Genomic DNA, 26,324 nt, shown 5'->3' with positions numbered 1-26,324 from the left:
TAGGCCACAATTTCTATTAAAATAGGCTAAAAACAATAGCATTTACTTATTGAGCTAACTCCTATCAAACAAAGCAGAAATGATCGATTAGTAGACTTCTCCCTAAAGGCAGAAAAAACCTTGGATAGAATTTTAGCCATGGAAAAAAGAGCTAGCTTAAAAAATGACACACAAGGTTGGCTGCCCTTCTGGAACAGGGTACTGTAAAAAGAAATTGGATTATAAAGTTGTCCACTTTATCAATTTTTTCTCCTTACTTAAGTTTTATTATTTAAGATCACTCAGTTCTATTTCCCTTTTTGGATGTAAACTTTTAAAATGTTCTTAGTTTTGCCTGTGTGACTTAGACACATTTGAAAATCTTGCCCTAAGTGCCTTAGGATTTGGGCTTGATTTTTCAATGGGACATGTACACCTAAATTACTTAGGGGCTTTTGAAAATCCCATGCTTAATCTTTTGCTTGTCACACTATGTATTATTTGGCTTTGGCTTAGACTATACTCATTTATTACAGCAAAAAGATGCAGTTACATCTTGGATCCTAAGACAAGATAATTAATATAAACAATGAAGTTGAAATCAGTTGGCCTACTTGCATGAGTAAAATATTGACATGGGTAAGTATAGAGATCAGGCCCTTAATGCAGAGTAAGGTTGAGAAAACAGCAGTGAATACAGCTCCACTTCAGCATTTGGACTTAAGCATATTAGTGTCACTAACCTCCATGGCAGGGATAACTGATTTCAAAGATACTGCTTGTGCTTAAGAAGTTAGACATGAGCTTGAATACCTTACTGAATTGGAGCTTATATCACCAAGTATACTACATAAGATTGTCACTGCCTATTAATATTCCAAAGACTTAAAGATTAATATGATATTACAAAACTTTCTGTGGGGGGCAGTTAAAAGTTGTAACTTTTGAACCTGGGTGTTTTAAACAAATCCAATCTCAGAGACGCGAATTTGGTGAGGTGGTATGTGAACTTTCTGTCTTCCATTTTGCCCTGATTTTGTAGCTGATCTGGCTCCAAAGCACCCTCTGATCTGGCTCCAGAGCACTTCCACTCTCATTTACTTTCAGGGAGGGTGTGTGCAGGCAGGGCAGCGGCAGTTGAGCTGTAACCAGGCCTTCTCCTATGACTGGAAAGCAGACTGCACAGATTGGTTCAGGAGCCATAAAAACTGATACAGGCTTATGGCTAAAATGCAAACCAAACCAAAACAGAAACCTGTTTGGACATTTGAAAAAGGTTAATTAAAAACAATGGACCAGAGCCTTAGCTGGTGTAAGTCAGCATTGTGTCACTGACGTCAATGGAGTTAGGTTGACTTACACCAGCTCAGGATCTGGCACAGTATTGTTACAGTGCTTGGCCAGGACTTGAACTGGAGACACTGAAATACTGGGAGGCACTGGTTCCTACTCAGTCTGACTCAAGATGGAACTGGTTGAACAACATGTTACAAATTTGTTGAGAAGCTCAGCAGTGTTTCATGAAATGATTATTTGCACATAAATGTTATCAGTGTATAACCAGCTGTAAATGACTAGACACTTCATGAGTGAGCCTGTTTTTTTTGTAAAGCTTTGCAGTCTGATTTTCAGTCCAGATAACACCCAAAGAACTTAGTCTCTGAGGTCATAATTGAGACCCTGGCTAAGACCCTGCCGCTTTGTTCCTATGCATGTGTTTCCCATATTGCCATCAGAAGTGCATGAAAGTGAGTGGCCTCCACAGTTGCATCTGAAGAAGTGGGTATTCACCCATGAAAGCTTATGCTCCAATACGTCTGTTAGTCTGTAAGGTGCCACAGGACTCTTTGCCGCTTTTACAGATCTAGACTAACACGGCTACCCCTCTGATACTCCGTAGGCCTGCTACTCCCCTGCTAGCATAGCTGTGCTGTCATAGGAGCAATCTGTACTGGTTACAGGGCTGACACAAATTACTTCGCCCCCCAAAGCAAACTGGTAATCAAGGACTAGATTATGACTCTGAGTCCTTAGCTTGGTCCTGGGGCAGCATAACTATCTACTGTCCCTTATTTAGGACATCCAGCAAAGACACAGTAGAGTGTTACGCTTTTAGACCTTCACCAAGAACTTCTGGATAGCTTCCTGAGATGCATAAACTTTGTTTTTAATAATAAATAGATTTATCACTAATTTAATGCATAACATTGCTCTGAATTGTATGGCAAACTGAGAAATGTAAAATACATGTAATGGTCAAGTGACCCTGAATTTATTTCAGAGATGTCTTCTGCCTTCAGTCCTTGAGCACCCAAAAATCCCACTGCCTTATGTTCCTAAATTATGTCTTATATGTACACAACTTTTGTAAATTAGTAATGAGTGGGTTATGATTCATGCTTCTGCTTAGATCTGTTAATTTTTTTTTAAACAAATCAAAGGTTTTTCACTGAGAACTGATCTTTTTTTAAAGTTTTTTGTGGGGAGGGGGAGAAATACTGTCAGCATTTTTCAAACAACGACATGGAACCTCTTTCACTACGGGACTCTCTCTCTGTCCTCACAGTGGGAAGGAACTTTATCTAGGGGTAACTGTCAGGAAAATGCATTTCAAAAGGTGACTGGACTATAAAATTGAGGGATGAAAATACCCCAGGTTCTCTCTTTCTCTCTCTCACCTGAGAAGATGAAGGAACTGGCTTTTGAACTTTGGGAGGGGTTCTGACCTAAAAATTTGGTCAGTCCTATTGCTGGAAAAATGTGGTAAGGATTTTACCTTGAACCAAATCTAGCTTAAATTTTAGTTACTAGAAATCTTTATTTCTCTTGTAACCATTTTGGACTTTAATGTCTTATACTTGTACTCACTTAAAACCTATCTGTCTGTAGTTAAACAAACTTGTTTTATTCTGTAATCAAAACCAATCCAGTGTTGTGTTTAAACTGAATTGTTTGGTAACACCAATTAAAGTAGTAAACTGTTGTATATTGTCCACTCACAGGGGCAATGGACCTACAATATCTGAAGCGTCCAGAAGAGGGAGATACTACTTTGGGAAAATTTGGGACAGGGAGTTTGGTGGAGTCACCCTGCAAGTAGTAACCGAGGCTGGTGGAAGTCGGAGTGTGATTGGAGAGCTGCTGACAGGCAGATGGGATCAGAGTTGCTGGACCAGAGCTGCAGCTATACACAGACACTCAGACTAACATTGTGTAGGTTGTGCCCTGTTTGTGAGCAACCCAAGTGGGAGCTACACAGCAAAGCATTGTGAGGCACCCAGGGTTGCAGAGCGAGCAGTGACACAATTCCTCACTGGCCTGGATTGCACTCTGGAATGTGCTAATTTGTTCCCTAGAAAGTAGAGAGGGAGAGAGCCTGTTAGATCACCTAACCCAACCCTTTGCTTGTGTATGAGTGATCGCTGCAGAAGAGTAGCTGATTTCACCTTTATGAGATGCTAATTTCTTGCTGGTGGGTTTTTTTTTTTAATATTAAGGAACATAGGAGTGGAAGGGACCTCCTGGGTCATTAAGTCCATTCCCCTGCTATTGCAAGCAGCCCTGTTATATTCATTTAATACACTTAACAAGCTCCATCTTCAAATTAGTTGGGCTGATTGACCCTCCCTCCTCTGATTGTTAGAAACCTTCTTCTAATTTCCAGCCTAAATGTATTCATGGTCTTGAATTGCCCACTTCACTTCCCCCTGTCCCTTTTTAAATGTAGTTACTACATTTGCTGTTCTCCAGTCATCCCCTCCTTGACGGATTTATTAAACATCCTTGCAATTTCCACATACCAGTTCTTACAGTATTCTGGGGCAGAGATGATCTGTTTCCTCCAATCTGAGGGCATTAAGCTCATTGATTTGGCTTCTACCTCCAATGTAGTAATATCCATTTCTATATATTTATTCTCATTAGCCTTTCCTCTATAGTGTACATTATCATCCTTATTGGAAACTGAGGCAAAGTGTTCGTTTAGTTTTTGGGCCTTACCTTGGTAGCCTTAATCTCTAGCCCATCCTTGCTGCATAGAGGCTCCACTTCTGCTTTTCTTGTTCTCTTATTTATAAGGCTAATGAGCCTGTTGTTAGGCTTTTATTTATTTATAAGACTTTTTACTATTTGTTTGAATTTCTTGTGCAATGGCTAACTCAAAAAACCTGTTAAAGTGGCAATTCTCACTTTATCCGTACACTTTTTGAGCTCTAGAATGTAGCTTTCTTTGCTGAGCAATCTTTTTCCCATTCCTCGTGGTCACTCAGGTTAATCTGAATATTCTTTTTTGAGATTAGGTTTGGGTTTTTTTGCCCCCATCCTGTTAGATCTGGAGCCCTTCTTTACAAGTTTATTTCCCTGGCTTGGGCTTCAAATTCCAGATATTTTCACACCTCCGATTTAAAGGAATTACAACCCCTTTTTCACATATAAGTCCTTGAGTGTATCAATCCAGTTGACTTCACTAACCAGTTACTTTAATTTTCAAAGCCAGCGCTTTAGAAATCTAAATGCTTAGTTACTGAGCTGTTTGATTACCCTTCCATTTAATTAAAACTCAATCCACTTGTAAAATAGGATCACCTCTTGTTGGTTCAGTGAGTATTGGTTGAAGAAATCCTATCACATTCAGGCTACCATTATTAGTAGCATTTGTTCTCCAGTCTACATCTGGGAAGTTAGTCTCCCTATTTAAATGAATAATTGCTTGGGCAGATAATAGTTCCTTAGGGATAAAGGTCTGAACCCAGATCCTTTGCCACTTTGCCAACTGATCATTGAGGGACTGCAAAGGAGGCTTCAAGCCATTTTTGCATACTCTCTCTCCTCCAGAGATACACTGTGCACTGCTCAGCTGCATCTGGGAGGCCTTATAATGTAAACTGCTGCTGCAATATACTGCACTCCTTCAGCTGCCACTTATGGCACCTCACAGCACTGGGCCAGATGAGGATTGTGTAAAGTGTGATCACTTTAGATAAGCTATTACCAGCAGGAGAGTGGGATGGGAGGAGGTGTTGTTTCATGGTCTCTGTGTGTATATAAGTGTATATACTGTGTTTCCACAGTATGCATCCGATGAAGTGAGCTGTAGCTCACGAAAGCTTAGGCTCAAATAAATTGGTTAGTCTCTAAGGTGCCACAAGTACTCCTTTTCTTTTTGCGAATACAGACTAACACGGCTGTTACTCTGAAACCTGTTACACACATGACAACACAGAGGCTTCAACAAAGCCATTCAGAATGGATATCGGAATAGCTTTTGCAGTTCTTTGACTAGCAAACACCAGCATTTATTATTCCTCAAGGAAAAAAAGCTGTCTATATTGATAGTTCCCACTCAAATAAGTAACTCTCCATTCAAACAGGAGTGAGCCAGAGTCACCTTCGCTGTTCAAATTTAAATCCTTGCACCACTAAAATCTTCTGAACCTAAAAGGCGGCATTTAGTGTGGTTGGGCAGGTTGTATTTTCACCCTCTGCTCTTCTCAGGAGTTCTGGCAGGGGAAGGCAGTTTTAGTTCCTTAACCTAGTCTGAGCACTGCTTTTTTAGCCTTTTTTGTGGAGGTGGCAGCTGGGATTCTCTGAATCAGCACATTGTTCATGTGACCCTTCTCATGCAACTTTTGGGATTGTGCCAGCCACAGGGCTCCAGCAAAGGGGTTGCTATGGTATCTTGTGTTGCTGAAACCCTCTTCCTGAGGGTCTATGTGAGGGTTTGTGCCAACAGAAACCGATATTAAAACCCTGGTGGAAATAGCCCAATATGTGTTTAATTAAAAAGTACTTACGGCTTGCCAGCCATAGTGCTGAACATGCTTAACTTTAGAGAAAGAAGGTGGGTGAGGTAATATCTTTTATTGGACCAACTTCTGAGGGTCAGAGCAACAGATTTGCCTCACCTACCTTGTTGCTCTAATGGCTTGGGCCCGACACAGTTAAAACTACACTGCATGCTCCTAACCCGGGGGCAGGCAAACTTTTTGGCCCTAGGGCCACATCGGGTACAGAAATTGTATGGAGGGCCAGGTGGGGAAGGCTGGGGGAAAGCTATGCCTCCCCCAACAGGCATGGCCTGGCCCCCACCCCCATTCCAGCCCCCTGGAACTCCCAACCCCACCCCCCCGCTCCCCACCACTGACTGTCCCCCAGGACTCCTGCAGCCTAGCCAAACACCCCTGCTGCCCCGACCATCTCCCCTGCTCCCCACCCCACCCCGCTCTACGTTATCTGTGGGGTAGGGAAAAGGGGGGGGGAGGGCTCAGTCCTTCCCCTGTGCGTTTCCCCTGCTCGTTTGCCTGCTTCCCCTGGCAGTAGGGCAGGGCTCACTCCCTCTCTGGGCTTGGCTGCTCGGGACAGGGGCCAAGCATGCTGGAGACGGAGGGGGGGCCCTAGTTTCCTTTGCCCCTGTTCCCAGCAGCAGAGCCCAGGCCCCTTGACCAGCCCCCTGCAACCCACCCTGCTCCTCGCCTCCCCGGAGCTCCCCCTGACCGCGCCACCCTGGAGTACCAGGTCTGGCTGCGCTATAGCCATGCCGCCCGGCTGCAGGGGCAACTGTGACTGCGAGGGAGGGTGGGGAGCAGAAAGGGTGGGGCCAGGGGTTAGCCTCCGAGCTGCCAGGGCATTGGGCTGGCGCCTCTGCAAGCCTGTCCTGGGCAGGAGCTCAGGGCAGGGCTAGAGGGAAGGGTCCTGTGGGCCGTAGTTTGCCCTCCTCTGTCCTAACCTTGTAATTCTGCTGCAAAGGCACCTAATGTGCATCTAACGGCTCTTAAATTGCTTCATTCTCATGGATGGTTGATACCATTTACTGTTATAAACCAAGGGATAAAACACTCTTCACTTCATTCCTATTTTTATGTCATTTGCGCTCTCTGGTACCTGAGCTGGAAAGCGTCAGGTATACACACCACTCAGGATACGCGGGGTATAGAGATACAGCTTGGTATTATCGGCAGCCTCTCCCCCGCACACACACACATTTAGGCAACCCTACTACATACGTGTTCCTCGGCACACACTGGCAATACAAAGCTACAATATAGGGTTACAAAACAAAGATGAATGGTGCAGCATGGAGCCAATTAGCTTCGTTTATTACCCCATGGTCTTATGTTTCATGATTAGAAGCAAGTATTGGCTATTTCTGGTAGCATTATATAATACAATAATTGTAAATGATACTATTTCAGCTTGTCAACACTAAATGACCTTTTGCACTTACTTATATAGAGCTTTTCATCTGAAAATCCAAGAACACATTACAAAGGTGGGTGTGTTATTTTTACAGGTGAGGAAACAGAGACACAGAAATTAAGTAAATTACCTAAAATGCAATAGCAAGTTAATAGCAAAGCCAGGATTAGACGCTGTGTGACCTGGCTTCCTGCACTCTGTTATAACCTAAAATGGGCATCATACCGCCTGACAATCTCTATGATTTGCTGTGTTGGTCCCAGGATATTAGGTAATATTGTTTAGAAGCATGAATTTAAAAGGGACTGCAAAGGTCATCTAGTCTAACCCCCTGCCAAGATGCAGGGTGTGTCTAAACCCCCCCAAGACAGATGGCTACCCAGCCTCCTTTTGAAGGCCTCCAGTGAAGACGCTTTCACAACCTCCCCACACACTCTGTCCTATTGTTCTTAAAATGTCAGGAAAAACTTCCTAACTGTATCTAAGTCTGCTATGCTGTAGTTTGAATCCATTGCCTCTTGTCCTGCCCTCAGTGGCAAAAGAGAACAACTTTTTTATGGCAGCCTTTCAAGTATCTGAAGACCGCTATCATATTCTGTCCCCGCTCCCCCTTAATCTCATTTCCAGACTAAACATACTCAGTTCCTTCAGCCTTTGCATTCCATCCCTTTGATCATCTTTGTTGCTTGCCTCTAGATCCTTTCCAGTTTGCATACATTGGTGACCAATGTATTGGCCTGAGCTCTGTGTAAGCTTGAAAGCTCACCTCTTTCACTAATAGAAGTTAGTCCAATAGGAGAGATTACCTCACTTCTCTTCATTTACTGTGTCTATGATATGTGGGGTATATGTAAATCTAGGACTACCTGTGTCAGGGCACCTAACAAAGGGTTTGAACTAATACAGAACAGCTGGAACTGGTGCCTACTTTTAAAAAATCTAGATGACCAGGACCCAGAAGTGTTTGGGAGAACTATTAAACTAGTCTGATTTTTTTTATTACATCTGTAAAATGCTGCGAGGGAGGGTACCTCTGTTTTTAAATTAGCCTTAGCGAGAACTGAAGTAAAACAATCAGATTTTATTTGGAGAAAGGCAGCTGCCACTTGCGTCATTGTCCATTGTGGTGTTGAAAAGAGATGACGGCAAATAAATGCACTGGAAGGCTGTAGAAATGTTTTGAACTACATCCTGTTTTATTGCAAAACATTTTGTTACAGAAATTTCAGAAAGTTCTACTGCAGTAACTGCCAACTTCCGCTTTTTCATTCTGTATCTAACCACACCGTCTAAAAGTGCACTGTGAATCCAGCAGACCTTTTAAAAAGGACTGTTTTCCCTAGTAATATATATATTTGAATAAATCAAAATTCAAAACCTTCATATTTATAGGAATTTATTTAAAAATGACATTTGAATGGTTTCCCCCTCCTTTTATAAATGTTTGGTATAACAGTTACAAACGATAACCCTTACATTATATCATTACATAGCTATTAGTACAGTAATATTGCAAACACTGTTCCAGACAGCACTAGCAGCATATAGGCTCTCCTCACATAAGACAGCTTCAGGGGTGAAAGGAGGACATACCTTTAATACAGGTTACTGTTGTGCACGCACATTGTTATATTTCAGAGCCATTCCCCCCCCTACTGTCATATAAACAAAAGTTACCATTTTCCACCAGCAACAGCAATATCATAACCAACCATTTTCCTCGAGAGCCTTTTGAAATAAGAACTTCAGTGGAACCTTGTTCAGAATGAAAGTGCAGCAGATAACTAGGTTTCACAGCCTATCTGAATTGAAGTTAGGCAGGCCCAGTGGCTCATTCAGTAGACTGCCCGCTGGAAACCTGGTTAAGGACAACGTGTATAATGGCTAGAAGTGATGTAAAGTTGGAAATTCAGGGTCCAGTTCTGCTCGTTATTCTGCAGTGAATACACAGTAACTCCACTTATGTAGACTTCCTGCAGATTTACACCAGTGTAACAAAGATCATAATCTAGCCAATAATCTACCTTGGAAAGGGGAAGGATGGAACTTGCTATATTGCTCTCCAAAATGCGACTACAGTTGGCTATAAAGCAACATAACAGTCATGGGAGTGGAGACAGTCACTCCTTTCATGTGCAGGGGTAGTGCTGTTGTATTCGTTTATGCCAGAGAGGACAGGAGGGTAAATTCTAATGTACAGTAATGAAGGAATTCATCAGCTAAATGCAACCCCCCTGCCAAGTCCTTTACTTTTGCCCTCCTTCCTTATTTGGAATGTGCTCTTGGTTATGTGAGATTGGTGAGGGAGAACTCATCCTACAATACCCTTAGGCTCCTTTCTTAGAAAAAGTATTAACTTAGCTGTCATAATAAATTTACGTTAATCTGGTTTTGCTGTCTCAAATGGGCTGGTGTGTGCAAAAATGCAAATGTTGTTTTCCTTTTTCTCTTTGTTAGGTGGTGGTGGGTGAGGGGAGAAATTCATAATCATCACAACCACCTAAATCACAACTCCCACTTTGGAAATCCAAGAATGACCACCTCATATTTTCCTTACTCTTGGTTGTTGAATCCCCTTAAAGTGATAACCTGAGCAAATACAAGAAGACTTTTTTTCTTGTTTTAAACAAACAGTTTAGAGAGAGATTTTTGATCATTTCAGTGAGCTCAGTCCACATTTGTAAATTGATAACTTTTGCTTTTGAGAGAACAGGCCTGGTCTCTCCAACTGCAGGAATTAGACCAGTGGTTCTCAAGTTATTACACATTGTGGGCTGTATGTGTGGGCTGCCCTGACCCCAGAGCCCTGCCATGTGGGGTGGGCTGGCTGCCCAGCGCCCCAGAGCTCATGGGGTTGGCCAGGAGCTCCTGTCCCCGCCACGTTAGGCAGCAGCGCAGCCCAGACCCTTTAGCACATGGTCTTTAGCGCTGAGCTGGGTCGGGCCACAGCTGTGCACTAATTGGGCTGCATGCGGCCCACAGGCTGCCAGTTGAAAACCGCTGAATTGGACTGAGGCCCTGTCCTGTGAATGGCACTTATTTTTACGGTATAAGCAGTTGTTCAAACTTGGTAGACATGCTTTACCTTTGCATTTCCCAGGTGCCAGATAGTTTCTAAGAAACAAATATTCTACTTCTCGTACAAATATTACATTTCAAGTCACCCCCACCCTAACAAAATCATCCATCCCATCCATATACACTGATTCATTTTCACTAGAAGTCTTTAAATCAACATTAATTATCTGGAGTCTAGAGCGATTTTTGCCATGTGGATTAATGAGCCTTTTCTCACTGTTTGTTATGTTTTAGCAATTTGTACCTCACGGCCATTAGTTACCAGACAGGTGTGCCGAGAACAGTAATGAAACACCTTATCTTTTCCAAAGTAGAGAGCTAAATGTCTCAGCACTGCTGTAGGTTCACACCTTTGTGTTTAGTACTTCAATTTCATGACATCTTGAAGTGTAGCTTACAAAAAAATAAAAATCAATTTAGTTTGCTTAAAGATTGAACATAATGTAAAAGTCCAAAAACTTGATTTTTTAAATTCCTAACTGGATTCATTATTACAGGCAGGCAATAATAAAATGTTAAGCCTCATAGTAGTCCAAAGAAATTCATGGAACAATGCATGCATTTTCATTGACACAAAAAAAGACTGGACTTTAAGGAAGAGAAACTAGTTCAGTCATATCACACTGTTGTGAAAGAATAATATGCTATAATCCAATATCTAGGACAAGTGTACACCCAACTATAGAATAGCATCACTTAAACTGGAAACAACAGAACAGATTACTATATGAAAATATTTATAAAATACTGTACACTGCTTCCTTAATTGGCCAGCATATGTAAACAAACAGCTAAGTCAACTGAGTTTCAAAATATTATTTAAAGTTCATTTATCTTATCTTTTGCATAACATGCCAGTTCATCGTTCACACTATCACAACTCACCAATCACAGCTCACAGTGGCTCATTAGAGACTTATACATCAGCTCATACAAACATTTACAGTGGTGCTGTACAGAAGGACGTGTGAAACATACAGCAGTTACAGATTGTGACCAAAAATGCATAATCCATATGTATGCTAACTTGGATAGTGGGATTTAATGTTCAATGCAACATGTGCTATTTTACTGAATGTTACAGATTTAGAAGTATGACTTTATAATGTAATGTTAAAGCTGCCCTGTAACATTCACTATATGATCACATGTCAAAACCATACTGGATTATACATGGGCTATATAAGATATCATTCAATACATAATATATCATATGGCACAAGCTATAGTTATAAGATGATGAAGGCTGAGTTATTTTTTATCTCCACTAAAGAAGTTATAACAACCTGTACCATTCAGTGTTGAGAGGGGGGGCAAAATCCCCATCCCACTGACATTAACAAGTGAAGATAAACAAAATACTCTACCATCCATCATAATACATGCTATAGAAACCTTATTTTAGGTAAATGGGAAACATTCAGGAAAAGTTTTGACATTTTGGAATTATACTTTTTTATAGTGGAATTTATATATAATGGCAGTTAAAAGACATAACTAAAGTGTCCTGGTTCACCATGCCTGGAGTTTATGCTCCAGGTCAATAAAGTGCTGTATTCTAATTATTTTACAGCTCCTGGATTGGGAAACCCTTTTACCCCAATAAACTAACAATGAATCACCCAGAGGGGATCTCTGCACCTTGAACTAATAAAGTGATGGGGATGTCTCAAATTAATTCTTCTTGTACATGCTAATTTTATTGATGAAGGTGGAAAAGTCTATGAATAGTTTCAGAAAACATCCTTAAATTAAAAAAGCAATAAATAAAACGGCTGATTTAGAGAAACCTTAGGAACAGACTGATACAAAATTTGGCACATTTGAAGCAGACTGTTAAACAAAAATGGCATTGTCCCTGGGAAAGCTATTGTTTAACAATCAGCCCATCACAAGCACACTTTGTAATTCACTGAGTGACAGGTCAGAAATTGTACCCTTGATCAGTGACATGTGACAGAAAACCAGTACATGGACCTCAAGGCAATCAAGTAAACACAGTATGTGGATCAAGCTGAGCCTAGATCACAGAAGGACTGATTTAACAAAGTACGAAATGGAAATAATTGGTGCACTAACAAATAACACATTTTGTGTTTAAAAGTCAACATGTTGCATTTGTTTATTTCACCAACTTTCCACAAAGTGAGTCACTGCTCACAATTTTTTTCCACTCTCTTTGCCTCTTCTCGGGGGTCAGATATTTAATTTTGAGATAGGGCTTTGTTGCCTATCACTCAGATGCCCCTGGGATGAATTCCTAGAGATAAATTAGGTTGAGACTTTCAAAGATGTCTCTTAGATTTGCGTGGCCAACTCCCACTAAAATTAATGGGCATGGAATGCCTCAAAACCCCATAGGTAACTTTGAAAATCCCAGCCACGTTAACATTAATAATAAAGGACCTGGATCCACATGTATAGTAGTTTTTTTTAGAGGCTGTTTTATTTTTTAAACTAATGGTCATAGCATTCGCTTCCAAACTTCTCAAGATTAAGCTTTCCCCCTCTAAAATGGTGTGAAATTGTGATCAAATTACTACTTTTAAGGCTCTATTATATGACCAAGAGATGCTATCATAAGGGCATGAAACACCTTATTAACATCATGAACAAGGTTTTGCACTCAGATGCATAGGACGTATTACTGCTGACTTCATTTGGGGTCCCATACACACAATTGAGGGCAGAATTTTTATTAAAATGCATGTTGTGGTTTGTTCTATCTTGCTGTTAAATGGAAGCATACTTGCAACTGACTACTTTTGCTGTTAACACATATCGGTTTTCACTTTGGTGCTTTAGCTTACCTCTAAAATCTTATTTTATTGTTTTGAGATACTCTGCCAAGAGCATTTTCCATTAAACAACAGTAATCTGAAATCAGACTGCTTGATAAACTTTGTATGTTTGAGTGTTCAGATACAACTGTCTCAATAAGTAAAATGTTAATGCTTGTGTTGGGTGAATGATATGAAAAATCAGCAGCAAGAACAGTAAGAAGAACATGGTAGCAATTTGGGAGGGGGATAACAATTAATGGAAGTAATGGAAATCTTGCAGAGAACAGTGAAAATATAATATCCCTCCTGCTCTGCTTTGAGCATCTCAGCCCATTATTCTTACTGTTCCATGACATCATTTAATTTAGTGAGACAATATATTGATGACAAATGTGGTAAAAAAATAAATATATACTATTCCACTTAATTACATTCATCCTGAGCTTGGCTCAACTGTACCACAATAACAATGCCTGTTCAGTACAGGAAACCACCTGACAATTTTATTTTTTTTTACATAAATTCTTCCTTCATTTACATTGCAATACAAAAAGCAGTTCTTTTTCCTTTCCCATCTTGAAAATATAAACATTTTGTGGCACTAGAATTCAATACAAAAAGAGACAGGTGAACTATATGATTGTTGCCTTGTTTATCTTTACAATGATCAGTTGCAGAAATGGGGGAGCTTTAGGATTTGCTTACAGCTCGTTTCTATAGACTACAATGATGCTCTTCCTCAGTCATTGCAATGATGGAACTGATGTAAATAGAAATCAGTTTAGAGTATCTCATTTGTATGCTTTTCTTTTTGCCAATTTAGCCCTGTGTCTTAGAAACTCATGAATAATTACGAGAAATCCTAGGATATCTTCTAGTAAAAGGCAGATCTCTGAACCTACTCAAGTCTTTGTGAGGGTGTTTTTTTCTTTTCTTTTTTTTTTAAATTAAAGCCTTTATAAAGCTTTCCTCCCTCCCTCTTTCCTTAAGTGCAAATGTCAACTCGGTCAGGATCCAGTAACTCAGTGTGCGAAAATGAGATTAACAAAGTGCTAACCTGACCAGTGACAGACTCTGACTTTAGTTGACATATCATATTTTATTCTGTTAAGGAAAATGGACTGGAGAGCGGATGACTCTTAGACCTCCTGTTATGCATGTCTAGCTGTGCTTGCTTTCAAAGCTAGGGAAGGCACCTGTTCTAGACAGTCTTCTCATAGACAAGTTGTCTCCTCTACTCTCCGGCCTGGATGACTTACTCCTCTGGAATGGATTTCGTGGGCCCGTTGTGTTACGCTGTCTATCAAGTTTATCACTGATAGAATAGCTTTTCCTTGTGTGTGCATACATCATGCTGGACTCATCTGCTGAGTAACTGTTGGCCCTCTCTATTTTTGGAAGTGGTATGTTGTTGGACAGTGTTCTTGCTGTGCTGCTTTCTTGCGGAGATAAGGAAGCCCCCTTTTTGTCTTTGACCTCAATATCCTCATTATCAGAGCTTGGGTGACTTAGCTCTGCTTCTCTCTCTGGGTGGCAGCATCCCAAGTCCTCCACTTTGTCTCCATGATTTCCAGGAAAACTGGATCTTTCTGCAATATTCTGGGGAGTGCTGACACACCTGGTGTCTATGCAGTCTGTAATACTTGTGTACTCCGCTGTTTTGACTGGCACCCCAAGGCTGCTGAAATAGCTCCGAGAAGGAGAGAACATAAAACTGTGAGACTTCACAATTGGGGTTTCCTCCAGAATAAATGGGGTAGTAGCCAGATAGCGACTGCTTTTAGATCGCTCTAAGGTCTGATACAAAGGAGGGTCTGACTCCCAGAGGTTTTGGCTATCTATGATATGTGAATAATCTGAAGAAAACACTCTTGCTTCCATTGTAGAGGTTTCCTCACAATCAATACTCCTGCCGGAAATTCTGTCACTGGGAGTACTGCTAATATACGCACTGTTTGCTAGAACAGAAGAGGCTATTTGAGCCTGCAGAGATGGGTCTCCGGTACCAAGTATATTAATTGAACTGTCGAGAGGTTCTATACCAGAATGCAACTCATCCATGGCAGAAACATAAATATCTATGCAAGACGAAGGCCTTCTGGAGTCTGGGGCAATTGACAAAGTGCTTGTAGGGGCTAATGGTACTTTTGCTTCTTTTGATACAGAGTGTGAGCTACTTGCTCGATGCAGGCTCACAGACTTTTCTTTAAAAATATTTTCCAACCTTTCTAACCCACATTTGTCTTTCATATTCACTGCATAGAAAGAGTGGCTTCGCAGGCGGGGCATGATGGTAGGAGAGGTTGGGGACATTGACTCCTCTCCTGCAGGATCTATACTCTCTTGAAGCTTGTAAGTGTTCCCTTCCTGGCTATTGAAGCTGCTCTGTCTCACAATGTAGGCTGCATCTGTGCAGTCTGAGGAGGTTCTAGATCGTATCTTAGTCGTTTCCCCTCTGTCTATACCAGTCAGCTTGTCTAAGGCTGCAGCCATTCGTCCTATCATGTCCTCCAGCTGAGCAAGCCTGACGTCTACAGTCTGAAGCGAAGCCTTCATACAATGTTCTCGTTCATTCACTTCCTCTAGGCGCATGGCCATGTTCTCTACCCTTCAAAAGAAGAATGCATGGGTTATATGCAGGGGAGTGATTACTGGTGTTCATTTATTAACCTGCCAAAGGGTATGGGAACAAATAGGGCTTAAAAAGTCCAGGCCAAATCCTCTGTTTTATTCTAATTTTTATATCACCCCATCTGCTGCAAAACAGTTAAGGATGGATTAAGTGGCCAAAATGATTCCCCTTTTCTAGGAAACTGCAGTAGTGGTGTAGAACCAGAATAACCAGTTCTATGCTACCCACTTGTAGGCCTTGATGTAGGGTATGTTGGCAGGAGGAAGGGGGTGGTCTGCTCTGGCAATCCCCAGCTGCCAGAACTGCTGCTTTGGGTGCTGTTGCAGATGGGTAAAAGTTAGGGCAGCGATGAGGTTGCTATAAATTGTGCCACAGGGCAAAGCGGGATATGGCTGGCTCCAGGATTAAGGGTGTGTGTGTGAAAGTGGAATACAACCACTTTTGCCCCTGTCCCTCCTTGGGTTTTCTCTAAGTAGAGCTTATACAGATCTAAGGATCTAGTCTAATTGCTTTGCAGTTTATTTTTAGTTGATTGATAAAACAATTGTTTTATCAGTTACCTTTAAATACTTTAGTAGATTCAATACAATAGACCCATAGAAATTAGAGGTGGAAAATACTGCATAAATGGGGTCTGGATTGCACCCCAGTTTAATGGGCATGCAGAGTGGACAAAATTTTAGTTTCAGAAGTCTTATCTGAAAGAACAACACACATTAAACTGTTTAGTACTACACCTCTACCCCTATATAACGCAGTCCTCAGGAGCCAAAAAATCTTACCGCATTATAGGTGAAACCACGTTATATCGAACTTGCTTTGGCCTCGAGCATTTCCGTTATTAATAGTCACTTCCCGCCCCCTGACTGACCCCTCAGAATCCCCGACCCTTCCAACCCACCCCGCTCCTTGTCCCCTGACCACCCCCTCCAGAGACCCCCCCCATCCCTAATCATCCCCAGGACCCCACCCCCTAGCCAACCCCCTATCCCCTGACTGCCCCGACCCCTATCCACACCCCTGCCCCCTGACAGGCCCCCTGGGACGCTCACGCCCTATCCAACGCCCCTGTTTCTCGTCCCAACCGCCCTGCCTCCAGAACCTCTGAACCATCCAACCTGCCCTGCTCCCTGTCCCCTGACCACCCCCCCCCCCCGAGACCCTCTGCCCCTTATCCAACCCCTCGGCCCCAGCCCGGCACCCTTAACACGCCGCTCAGAGCAGTGTGTCGGAGCCAGACACGCTGATCCACCGGAGTGTGCAGCCCTGCCCCCCAGAGCGCTGCTTTACCACGTTATATCCGAATTCGTGTTATATTGGGTCATGTTCTATCGGGGTAGAGGTGTATATGTATCGGACTTGGAAAGACGAATGGCTAAATAAACACTGCTGAGATTTGAAGCTGTGAGATTTTTGAAGCTGTGAGAAACGTCACTCTTCCCAAGTTGTTTTTTGACCACTAAACCACCCCTTCTAGTCAAAGGAAACAAAAATGTTTGGGGCAAAAGGCCTTTCCCACTTCAAGCACAAGATATAATCCCATAATAGAGAATATTCAAGCTACCAATTCCTACTGGAATCAATTTTGCCATATAATTTAACAATTTAACAAAAAGTTCTGGTTTTAAAATGCAAATTTTATATACTTCTTAGCCAATGACTGAATGCACTGGCACACATTCAACCTGTAAAATAACTCTTCTCTGATGACATATCTAACTTTAAAATTTAGGGATATAGAAGATACTGAACAAGTAGAAATTCTGATCCCATTGAGTTTAGGGAATTTTGCCATTGATTTTAATGGTGGGCTCTGGAATGAAGCATACAATTAGAGTCAGTTTGTAGACAGCCAGTGTATAGTAAGGCAGGGTGATTTGTGCCTCTTTGTTTTAGGGAGCAGCCTGGTTTTTTTCTCTCTGTTTGTTTAGATTCTTGTGTGTTATTGTTCTGAATTCTAGGAAATAAAGTAGTGTTACATTGCAGCCTTCCAGCAAGACTATTTATGTTTTTATCTAATTCTGTGTGTGCATGCTGTTGCATAACAGTAGGGACCATGTCTGAATACGTATTTGTGCACCAGTTAATACATTCTGGTTCCAATCTTGATTGGAGTCTTTGGATGCTACAGTCAGAGACAATGCGTGTGGAGGGGAGCACATGCCCTCCGCCCGCAGATTTCTGCTTTCTATTTAGCTAACTGCCTGGAGTCACGGGCTCAAGGCACCTGGCATTGCTGCTTACCTCCCCAAACGTTCCTCTGCTCCCCCTATGGGGTGGCACACACCACAGGTTTAAAACATCTATTTTAGATCCAGAGGCAAGGTGTGGGGTGGTCACATATTGCCCTGGTACCTTTAAATTGTGCCCTCCCCATCAACAGTCATGTGGGGCCTCTGGTTACAGTAATAATTTTAAATATTTTGAGAGGAAAGATAGCCCAGTAGTTAAGGATCCAGCTTGGGATGTGGGACACCATGGGTCAAGTGCCTATGCTTTCTGTGGGACCTTGGGCAAATAGTCTAAGGATAGATTTTTAAAAATAATCTTTGGGAGTTAGGTGAAGCTAAACCTAATATCTTAAGCACTATTAAGGTCTGATCCTCATCTTTTTGGAGTCAATGGCAGGTTTTTCCATTGGCTTTAAGACAGGACTTGTCTGTTAATTAGGAAGGAACATTTGCAGGGTGGACTGATATGATGGCTGCATATATTTTAAGCAAAATAATTTAACTTCATGTAAATATATAATGCTATGCTGATTGAAATGAACTGCTGACAGTAGTATATTGTTTATGAAAGAAGGATTCCAAAGAGAATGTGTTGTAACTCTTCTACAATAGAAAGTCCATGTAAAAACATATCAATCCCACCTTGCTCTTGGTCTCCAGGAGATTGAACAAGGCTTGCCTTTCTAGTTAATATAATTGGAAGAACCACCTTACAGCTTGTTACTTTTCATTCTCCTCTCCTGAAGTGTGTATTATTAACACATAGATATTATTGTGATTAATGCCTTTGAGAGAACCTACTAAGTAGGTAGATAGATACTTTTCTAAGTTATTTGACTGGTGTGCCCCATGAACATTTGGGATTACTAAAATATTGTTTTATGTTTTTTTCCAGGTTCAGTTTTTCATTATAGGACGCTATAGGATGGTCAGAGTAGGAAAGATTCTACACACAGACCAAGTTTGAACTCCTTTGTGCGGTGTTTTATTGTAAATCCAAATACTAAATATAAAGCATGTCAGCTCAAACACAAATGCCAGAGGGCTTTCCCTTCAGCCACAGCCTACGGTAAAGGTGTAAGTTGTCACTTGATTCAGAGAAGCCTGAAGCAAAAGAGCAAGGCCCTGGTCCAGCAAACACTTAAGCACATGTATAACTGTAAAATCAACGGGAATACTCACATGATTAAAGTTAAGCATATAAGCAAGCTTTGTAGGATTGGGGCCTAAGTATGGTTGACTTCCACCACAGTATAGGAACTCCCACCCCAATTCTTTTCTCAATTTCTTCTCTCTTCCTAGAGATTGTTTCCCCTGAGTCAAGACTCAGTCCTGCTCTCACATTACCCCACCAACTCCTCCCAATGCATCTCCTCTTGTAGTATTGTTGAGGAAGTTCATTCATTCATTCCCCATAACTAGCCTGCCTGCACCTATGGCATGTAACTATGGTCCTTTCTCAAGCTAAGCCACAGAACAGACTGTGTAAACCCAAAACACTCAATAGGATGTTTAAGAAGCAAAGGCATCAATCCTGAATGAGGTGTGCAGCACATGAAGCAATAATGCTCAACAGAGTCTGACTGGGGAGCCTGCTTCTGAGCCGTCTGGCCTACGTGCAAGGCAAGACAGCAGCTCTGACTTACACTACTAGCATACAGTCCTGTAGGGATTTGACGCTACTGTAAGACTGGGCATAGCAGAGTTCTGCTGTGCCACTCATATGTCCCCCCCCTTCCTTACGCTAGGGGTTGGAGAGGGAGGAGTGGCTTATTCAGGAGGTGGTAGAGCTGCCTTCTTTCGGCTTCTTGCTGGGAGAGAGTTCCCCAACTCAGGGGGAATTCTCCACAGGCCTCTCTAGCTGTTTCACGTCCACTTTATGTCACACAAAGTAGATTTAGTGGACTCGACCTATTATTTTGTGGACCTTGCTTATAATTTAAGTTTTTAATGGGTGTAATGCTCTATGTATTCTGCTACAGGATAATGACCAGGTATTGTGATAGAAAAGCGAGAGGGTGTGTAAGCTTCTGTGTCCTGCAACTTATTAACAATTTCTATTGAGATGGCCCTGAGTTATGTAGCTTGGATCTGGAGCGAGTTTTGAACATTCCTCAGTTTGGGGAAAGAGTAGAGGGGTTAGATTTATGTTTCTGGGTCAGAACAATTGGATAGAGTCTGGGTCCAGATCCAAACTTTTCCCATGTTCAAGATAGCTGGGAATGGACTGGGACAGATCTGTGGTTCTGGTTCATAAAGTGTCTTTTATCTAAGATACTACAATAACTGGGGCTATATAAGATTCTAAGCACCTCAAATCTTTAATGTATTTATCCCCTATGAGGAAGAAAATTACTGTCACGTCCATTTTACAGATGAGGAACTGAGGCACAGAAAAGCTAAGTGACTCATGCAAAGTCACAAAAGAAAGTCTGTGGCAGAGCTGACATGGAACCTGGGTCTTCCAGGTTCTGTGTTAGTCCCTAACCACTGGACTATCCTTCCTCTTTAATGTACTTTCATAAAAGTGTGTTGTTTGAGAATACAGTTCTCAGCCAGGAATGCGGATGGTTAAGGGGATATACGGTATGCTAGTCCTGTTCTTAGCTGGATTTACTTTCAAAGCTGAAATAAAACTAAAATATATTTCTATGCCAGTATAAAGCACATTTTAAACCTGGTTGCATCAGATGTGGTGCTGTGAGGATGCAGCATAGGTGGAAGAGAGTTTCTTCTTGAAATGAATTCACAACCATCGCTCTCATTGTCTCTCTAAGAAAAACTTAACCAGAAAGAATTAAAGAGTTTTCATTGGCTCATATGAATTAGTTATTAATAGATTGACTGGATGTTGGCCTGAAATATTTACTGAGACCAATGCCTTAAGTCAATAGATATGATCTGTGATGGCGAACTCGAACTTAACTAAATTGCTCAGATACAGTGGTTATGAGGGCTACATAAACACTCATTTAAACAGAGAGAGGAGAGAGATCTGAGAACTATGTTGGGAATTTGCCAGGAACCTGAGGCTGCATAGAATTTACATAAAATGGAGTTGATTGCAGTTACCTTCATCTTTAATACAGAGAGAGTGAGTCTGTAAATTCTATGGGTGAAATTCTGGTCCCATTGAAGTAAATGGCAAAACTCCCATTCCACTTCACAGGTCCAGACATCCAGTGCTCTTGACCGCTCTAAGTGGGCTACACCTGTTACAGGTTGCCTTAAAGAACTAATAGCCACATTGGGCCTCCAGGTTATATTTTGATCACCTGTGTTCTAGGGCTATGATTTGAAAAACTCAGATACAAGAAGAACGCATGGATTTGTTATTTTCTAGCTGAGCTGGTTAAATGTTTTATAGTTTCAAAATCTGGATGAAAATTTGTAGTAAAAAAATTTGAACATTTTCCAGCCCGCTGCAGTTTGTAGGCTGTGAAGAATAATTTAAAAAGTAGCCTCAAGCAGTTCCCTCACCAAGGAGAGGAAGAAAGTAGCAATGGTAACAGGAACACATTTAAAGATAAATACTATATAGAACAGTTGTGGGCAAACTTTTTGTCCTGAGGGCCACATCTGGGTATGGAAATTGTATGGCAGGCCATGAATGCTCACGAAATTGGTGTTGGGGTGCAGGAGGTGGTGAGGGGTTTGGAGTGTAGGAGGGTGCTCTAGGCTGGGACTGCAGGGTTCAGAGGGGGCTCTGGCCTGCGGCAGGGAATTTGGGCATGGTGGGGAGGTGAGGGCTCCTGCTGTGGGTGCAGGCTCTGGGGTGGGGCTGGGGATGAGGACTTTGGGGTGCAGGAGGGTGCTCTGGGCTGGGACTGAGGGGTTCGGAGGGCGGGAGGAGGATCAGGGCAGGGGCACAGAGGGCTGGGGCCCAGGAGGAGATCAGGGGTGCAGGCTCTGGCTTCCCCTTCTTACCTCAAGCAGATCCCGGAAGCAGCAGCATGTCTTGCCTCCAGCTCTGTGTGCTGCCCCCTCCACTGGCACTGCCCCTGAAGCTCCCATTGGCCACAGTTCCTGGCCAATGGGAGCTGCGGGGGTGGCACTTGGGGCAGGGGCAGAATGCGGAGCCCCCTGGCTGCCCCTATACGTAGGAGCCAGAGAGGGACATACTGCTGCTTCCAGGAACTGCGTGGAGCTGCGGTATGAGCCTGTGGAGCGGTCCCCGACCCCGCTGCCCAGTGGGAGCTCAAGTGCCGGATTAAATTAGCTGGCAGGACGGATGTGGACTTCCGTGGACTGTGGTTTGCCCACCCCTGATATAGAATGAACCAAACTAAACCAAAAATCACCTTTCAGAAGTGACGCGGATTCTTTCATCATTGGAAGAATTAAATCTATCATCCTTTTCTCTAAAATATTCTTCTATGCACTGCTCCTCAAAGTCATGCACTTTTTTTAGTTCGTCTTCGGTTATGAACAGTTCTGTGGGAATTACAGGAGGAATGTGACACTGACAAAGCAGAAATTTATAAGAAACAAAATCCTGATTTTTATTATTGTAGACCGTTGGCGAAACTTTCAAAAGCAGTCTCCAAGGCTGTATCTACATCATACACTTGTATGAGAATCAGCAACTGAATTAGCGCACCAGCCATCAATCAGGCAGATAAATATTGTGCACACAAAACTATTGCTGTGAATTTTAGCAGTTGGATGAATATCACTTTGAAAATGTAGTCCTGTCTTTTTACAAAATCATTATTAGGGTTTAATGAACTAGTTAAAACAAAGAAATAAGGCCTGGACCTTAGCCAAATTTGAACCATTTTTTACTTGGGAAAAGTTTGGGTAAATTCTCCTATTTCTAATATCTCCCAAACAAAGATCCTTAATTGTACTTAAATTCTTAGCATCTCTTCTGGGCCAGGTGCTGTTTTCAAAACTTTCAGGTCTCAGGGTTCCCTGTTGTCAAGTGGAGGGAAGAAGGGCATGTTTGTATATCGAGCAGTGGTAAGGGAGAGGGGAAAATTTAATACATTCTGCTGGTTTTCTCTAAGGGTGGGAGATACACTGATAAAATTAAATAATTAATTTGTTAGTATTTGTGTGCATATGTAGTTGTTTCTCTCTGAAAAGGTTATTGTAGAGCTGAATTCAGTTTACATGCCCTCCAAACTATAAGGACCACCAAATGAATTTGAAAGTCACGCTTTTTATCTACAGGTGTAAGCTGGTTGAACCTTACTTAGTCCATAGTCTCTCTCATCTTGGTCACTTTCATGTTTCCGCCATCTGCAGCAGAGGTGTTGGAAAATCATAGTCATGTGGCTGAAAACAATCAGAGGTGGTGGCAGGACTGGCCTTTCATGAAATGTCATGATTAATTGATACCTCTGAAATTTCCACACTTGGTTGGATATAGATTTGACTTCAAAAAATGTGTTGCTAAAAGAAAAGAGAGAGGGGAAAAAAGGACAATAAAGTGAGATTGAAACCATCTTTGGGTATTCCCCCACATGATAATACAGTACCTAGTTAGACAGATTTCACATAGTGTCAAAGCCCATCATAAAAAACAGAACAAGATTCACTGTTATCACCTCAAGAAAGCATGACTGTACCAGCAGTTTCAAAGATATGCTGGTTATGAATGACAGAATATTAATACTTAATACTTCACAGTTGGGCTCATGCAGTTAGGCTCATGAGGTGAGTACGTGTTATTATCCACATTTTATGTATGGGTAAAATGAGGCAATGAAGGATTAAGTGAACATGTGCCATAGTTGAGATTAGAATGCAGAAATTCCTTGCTCTCTGTCCCAGTGGATCTCTGTAGGTTGGATACCACAAATTCTAAAGAACTGTACAGCCACCACATACCCTGGGGACAGGGCTGGACCTACACCAAATGGCGCCCAAGGTGAGGAGTGTCTTTTGTAACTCCATTTGTTACACTTTTGAATACCTTATTTTTTATTGCATTTGTAACCCATTTCATGATTTTGATGCATGATTTGCATGCATGATTTATCCCTGTCATATAAGAGGATAAATTTGCATGCTAAGATCTATAAATCTGTATTTTATTTCATGTCATATATAAACCAATTAAAAAAAATCATTTCCTCTAAGCTTGTAGAAACTTTTTAATTTTAAGAATAACTGAAATGTACTAACATCAACACCTGAAACATTTTACTTCAAACATTCTATTTTCTCTTTTGTCGCTAACAACAAAAACAGCCCCCCTCAAGCCCAACACCCCAAGGCAGTCACCTGCCCCTAAATCCGGCCCTTCCTGGAGACAATCTACTCTGTCACTCCCACCTATAATAAAGCTCCCCTGAAACGGATTCCAAACCCCAGTTTACAGCACAGCAGTCTGCAAAGGCTGCCATGCTGGCCAAATCATCACTGTGACCCAACGACCTCTGGATGGAGTACAGGGATCCCATGGGTTCATCAAAAGCATGTCATATAAGGCCTGGATCACACTGGTCAGCATAACCATTGCAAAATGTATGTATGGATGTTGTATAAGGAGTTGTGTGTATATACTTAAAATTATGTTCTTAAGGTCTGTGATTAAGGACTGGTCACCAGAAAGGTGATAAGCAGGTTTTCTTTCAGGTGGTGGTGAGTGCCTCACAACCTAGGGGGCCCCAGGGAAACGTCACAATCATAACTCCCTGAATCCACATGTATCAGTGTTCCACTCACTTAAAAACAGCAATGAGGAGGTTCACCAGAAGAATATTTGCAACCAAGAGGTAGCATGCCATGATGGCAGGAACGATCCATGCTCCTGTCTTGCAGGGGGGCAGCTGGATTATTTTGCCATCCTCTCTGGTTTCATTTTGGCCGCAGGGAGCTGGGAAAAAACAGTATAAACAAACGAATGAGAACGAAACCTAATTTTCAGCACTCCCTACAAAAGCATTTAAATATTTATGAAGAAGGTTTTTTCCCCCCCAAAAATCTTCCAAAGCACAGTGGGATGATGCTTCCCCAAGAGGTTTGATTATATACTTGCCTAATGCTGTGATCCAACACCTGTCAAATTCACTACAGATTATACAAGCTACTGCTCTTGATATTGAATGCTCTTCTGTTAGCAGCATCAAGATTTTCCCTGAGAAATTTCAGGAAGTCTATATGGTTTGAGTGATTTTAGTTGCAGCTGCCTGTCCCTCATTGACCTTTCAAACTGCTTCTGAAATAGTGCTATGTACTGGTGGTAATTAGAGGTTTGCATGTGAACTGACTCAAATGCTTATTCCTACGAGCTAACATATATTTTCTATTTGGAATAAATAATTAGGGTTTTGCTAATTGATCGAAGGGACTGCAAATCAATACCACAAAGTAATATATGAAATTATTTGGCCATTGCTATACACAAGAATCTAAGAACCACCATGGTAGTGTTTGTAATGACCCTCTGCTATAAAGGACTTTTGACTGCCTGCCTAGAATAATGCATGAAACAATCAAGTATTTATTGTATCAGGTATAGGAACATGGAGGGAGTGGAGCTGCCCCCAATTTATTTTCTGAATGATTTAGATTCAAATACACTCTGTACTAGTTTTTTGGAAGTAGGGGGAGGAGGGATAAAATATTACTTTTTAAGTTCTCTGATGATGTTTTGGCCAGACTCCCATTTATAAATGTGAGTTCAGTTCAGTTCATAACTCTGGTTGGCATTTTGGTCTCAAGCGATCTATGTACTCTTTCTAAACCATTGCAGCACCCTGACTTATTGAGATCAGCTTTTAATGATGACAGTGTCCCAAAATAAGTGTCCAACATATGATAGCAGCCACATTATTTTGATCCATTTAATACTGTAGTATTTGGTAAGGGTGCAGTTTGAAGATCAGCAGCAAGAGAAATGAAGTGCTGAGTAGCCTTTTGTGAAGATCAGGTTCCTTATTTTCATGACATGCCGGCTGTCTACCTACCAAGGTTGGCTTTGGCAGCCAGGTTTTTAAAGGTGCCTTAGCTGTCAGGGAAAAGGCATGTAAGAGAACTGGATAAATTCAAGGAGGTTAAGTCCATTAACGGCTATTAGCTGGGATGGGTAAGGAATGGTGTCCCCAGCCTGTTTGTCAGAGGGTGGAGATGGATGGCAGGAGAGAGATCACTTGATCATTACCTGTTAGGTTCACTCCCTCTGGAGCACCTGGCATTGGCCACTGTCGGTAGACAGGATACTGGGCTGGATGGACCTTTGGTCTGACCCAGTGTGGCCGTTCTTATGTTCTTAAAAGTACTCAGCATTGGCCTAACATTGCTCCTAGTGAAGTCAATGGAGTTTTAGCACTGACTTCAGTGGGAGCAGAGTTAGGCAAACATTGAGTGCTTCTGAAAATCCCCCCCTAAATCAACAAATCTGTGACATACAAATCTAGTTTGATTTCTTTTCAAAATGTTTACTCTGGGCCTGACCCAAAGCCCACTGGAGTCAAT

The 26,324-nt window shown here is 41.8% G+C and overlaps 1 protein-coding gene and 1 long non-coding RNA gene across 16 annotated transcripts in view; one reads left to right on the top strand and one right to left on the bottom strand.

The window, feature by feature from the left end:
- LOC125636774 (uncharacterized) overlaps window positions 1-26,324 on the top strand; it is a 135,660-nt gene that overhangs the window by 35,439 nt on the left and 73,897 nt on the right. Inside the window, exon 3 of one of the 2 annotated variants that reach the window (XR_007356724.2) lies at window positions 23,676-23,915. The exons of the other annotated variant lie outside the window; for it this stretch is intronic. This is a non-coding gene — a long non-coding RNA (uncharacterized LOC125636774). Of the gene's footprint in view, window positions 1-23,675; window positions 23,916-26,324 lie in introns of those variants that run through there. 2 annotated transcript variants of the gene reach the window in all.
- Window positions 8,349-26,324, bottom strand: part of TRPM3 (transient receptor potential cation channel subfamily M member 3) — a 618,857-nt gene continuing 600,881 nt past the window's right edge. For all 14 annotated transcript variants that reach the window (XM_075128732.1, XM_075128737.1, XM_075128735.1 and 11 more), the window contains 4 exons: window positions 24,573-24,723; window positions 23,095-23,294; window positions 22,199-22,331; window positions 8,349-15,642 (listed from right to left, as the gene is read on the bottom strand). In XM_075128732.1, the coding sequence (XP_074984833.1) occupies window positions 14,196-15,642; window positions 22,199-22,331; window positions 23,095-23,294; window positions 24,573-24,723 (1,931 nt within the window). In that variant the 3' untranslated portion in view covers window positions 8,349-14,195. The remainder of the gene's footprint in view (window positions 15,643-22,198; window positions 22,332-23,094; window positions 23,295-24,572; window positions 24,724-26,324) is intronic.

The sequence above is a fragment of the Caretta caretta genome, chromosome 5 (genome assembly GCF_965140235.1).
Source record: "Caretta caretta isolate rCarCar2 chromosome 5, rCarCar1.hap1, whole genome shotgun sequence".
In the NCBI taxonomy this organism is placed as follows: Eukaryota; Metazoa; Chordata; order Testudines; family Cheloniidae; genus Caretta; species Caretta caretta.
Note: the sequence above shows the minus strand (reverse complement) of the source record. Positions and strands in the feature narration are given on the sequence as shown.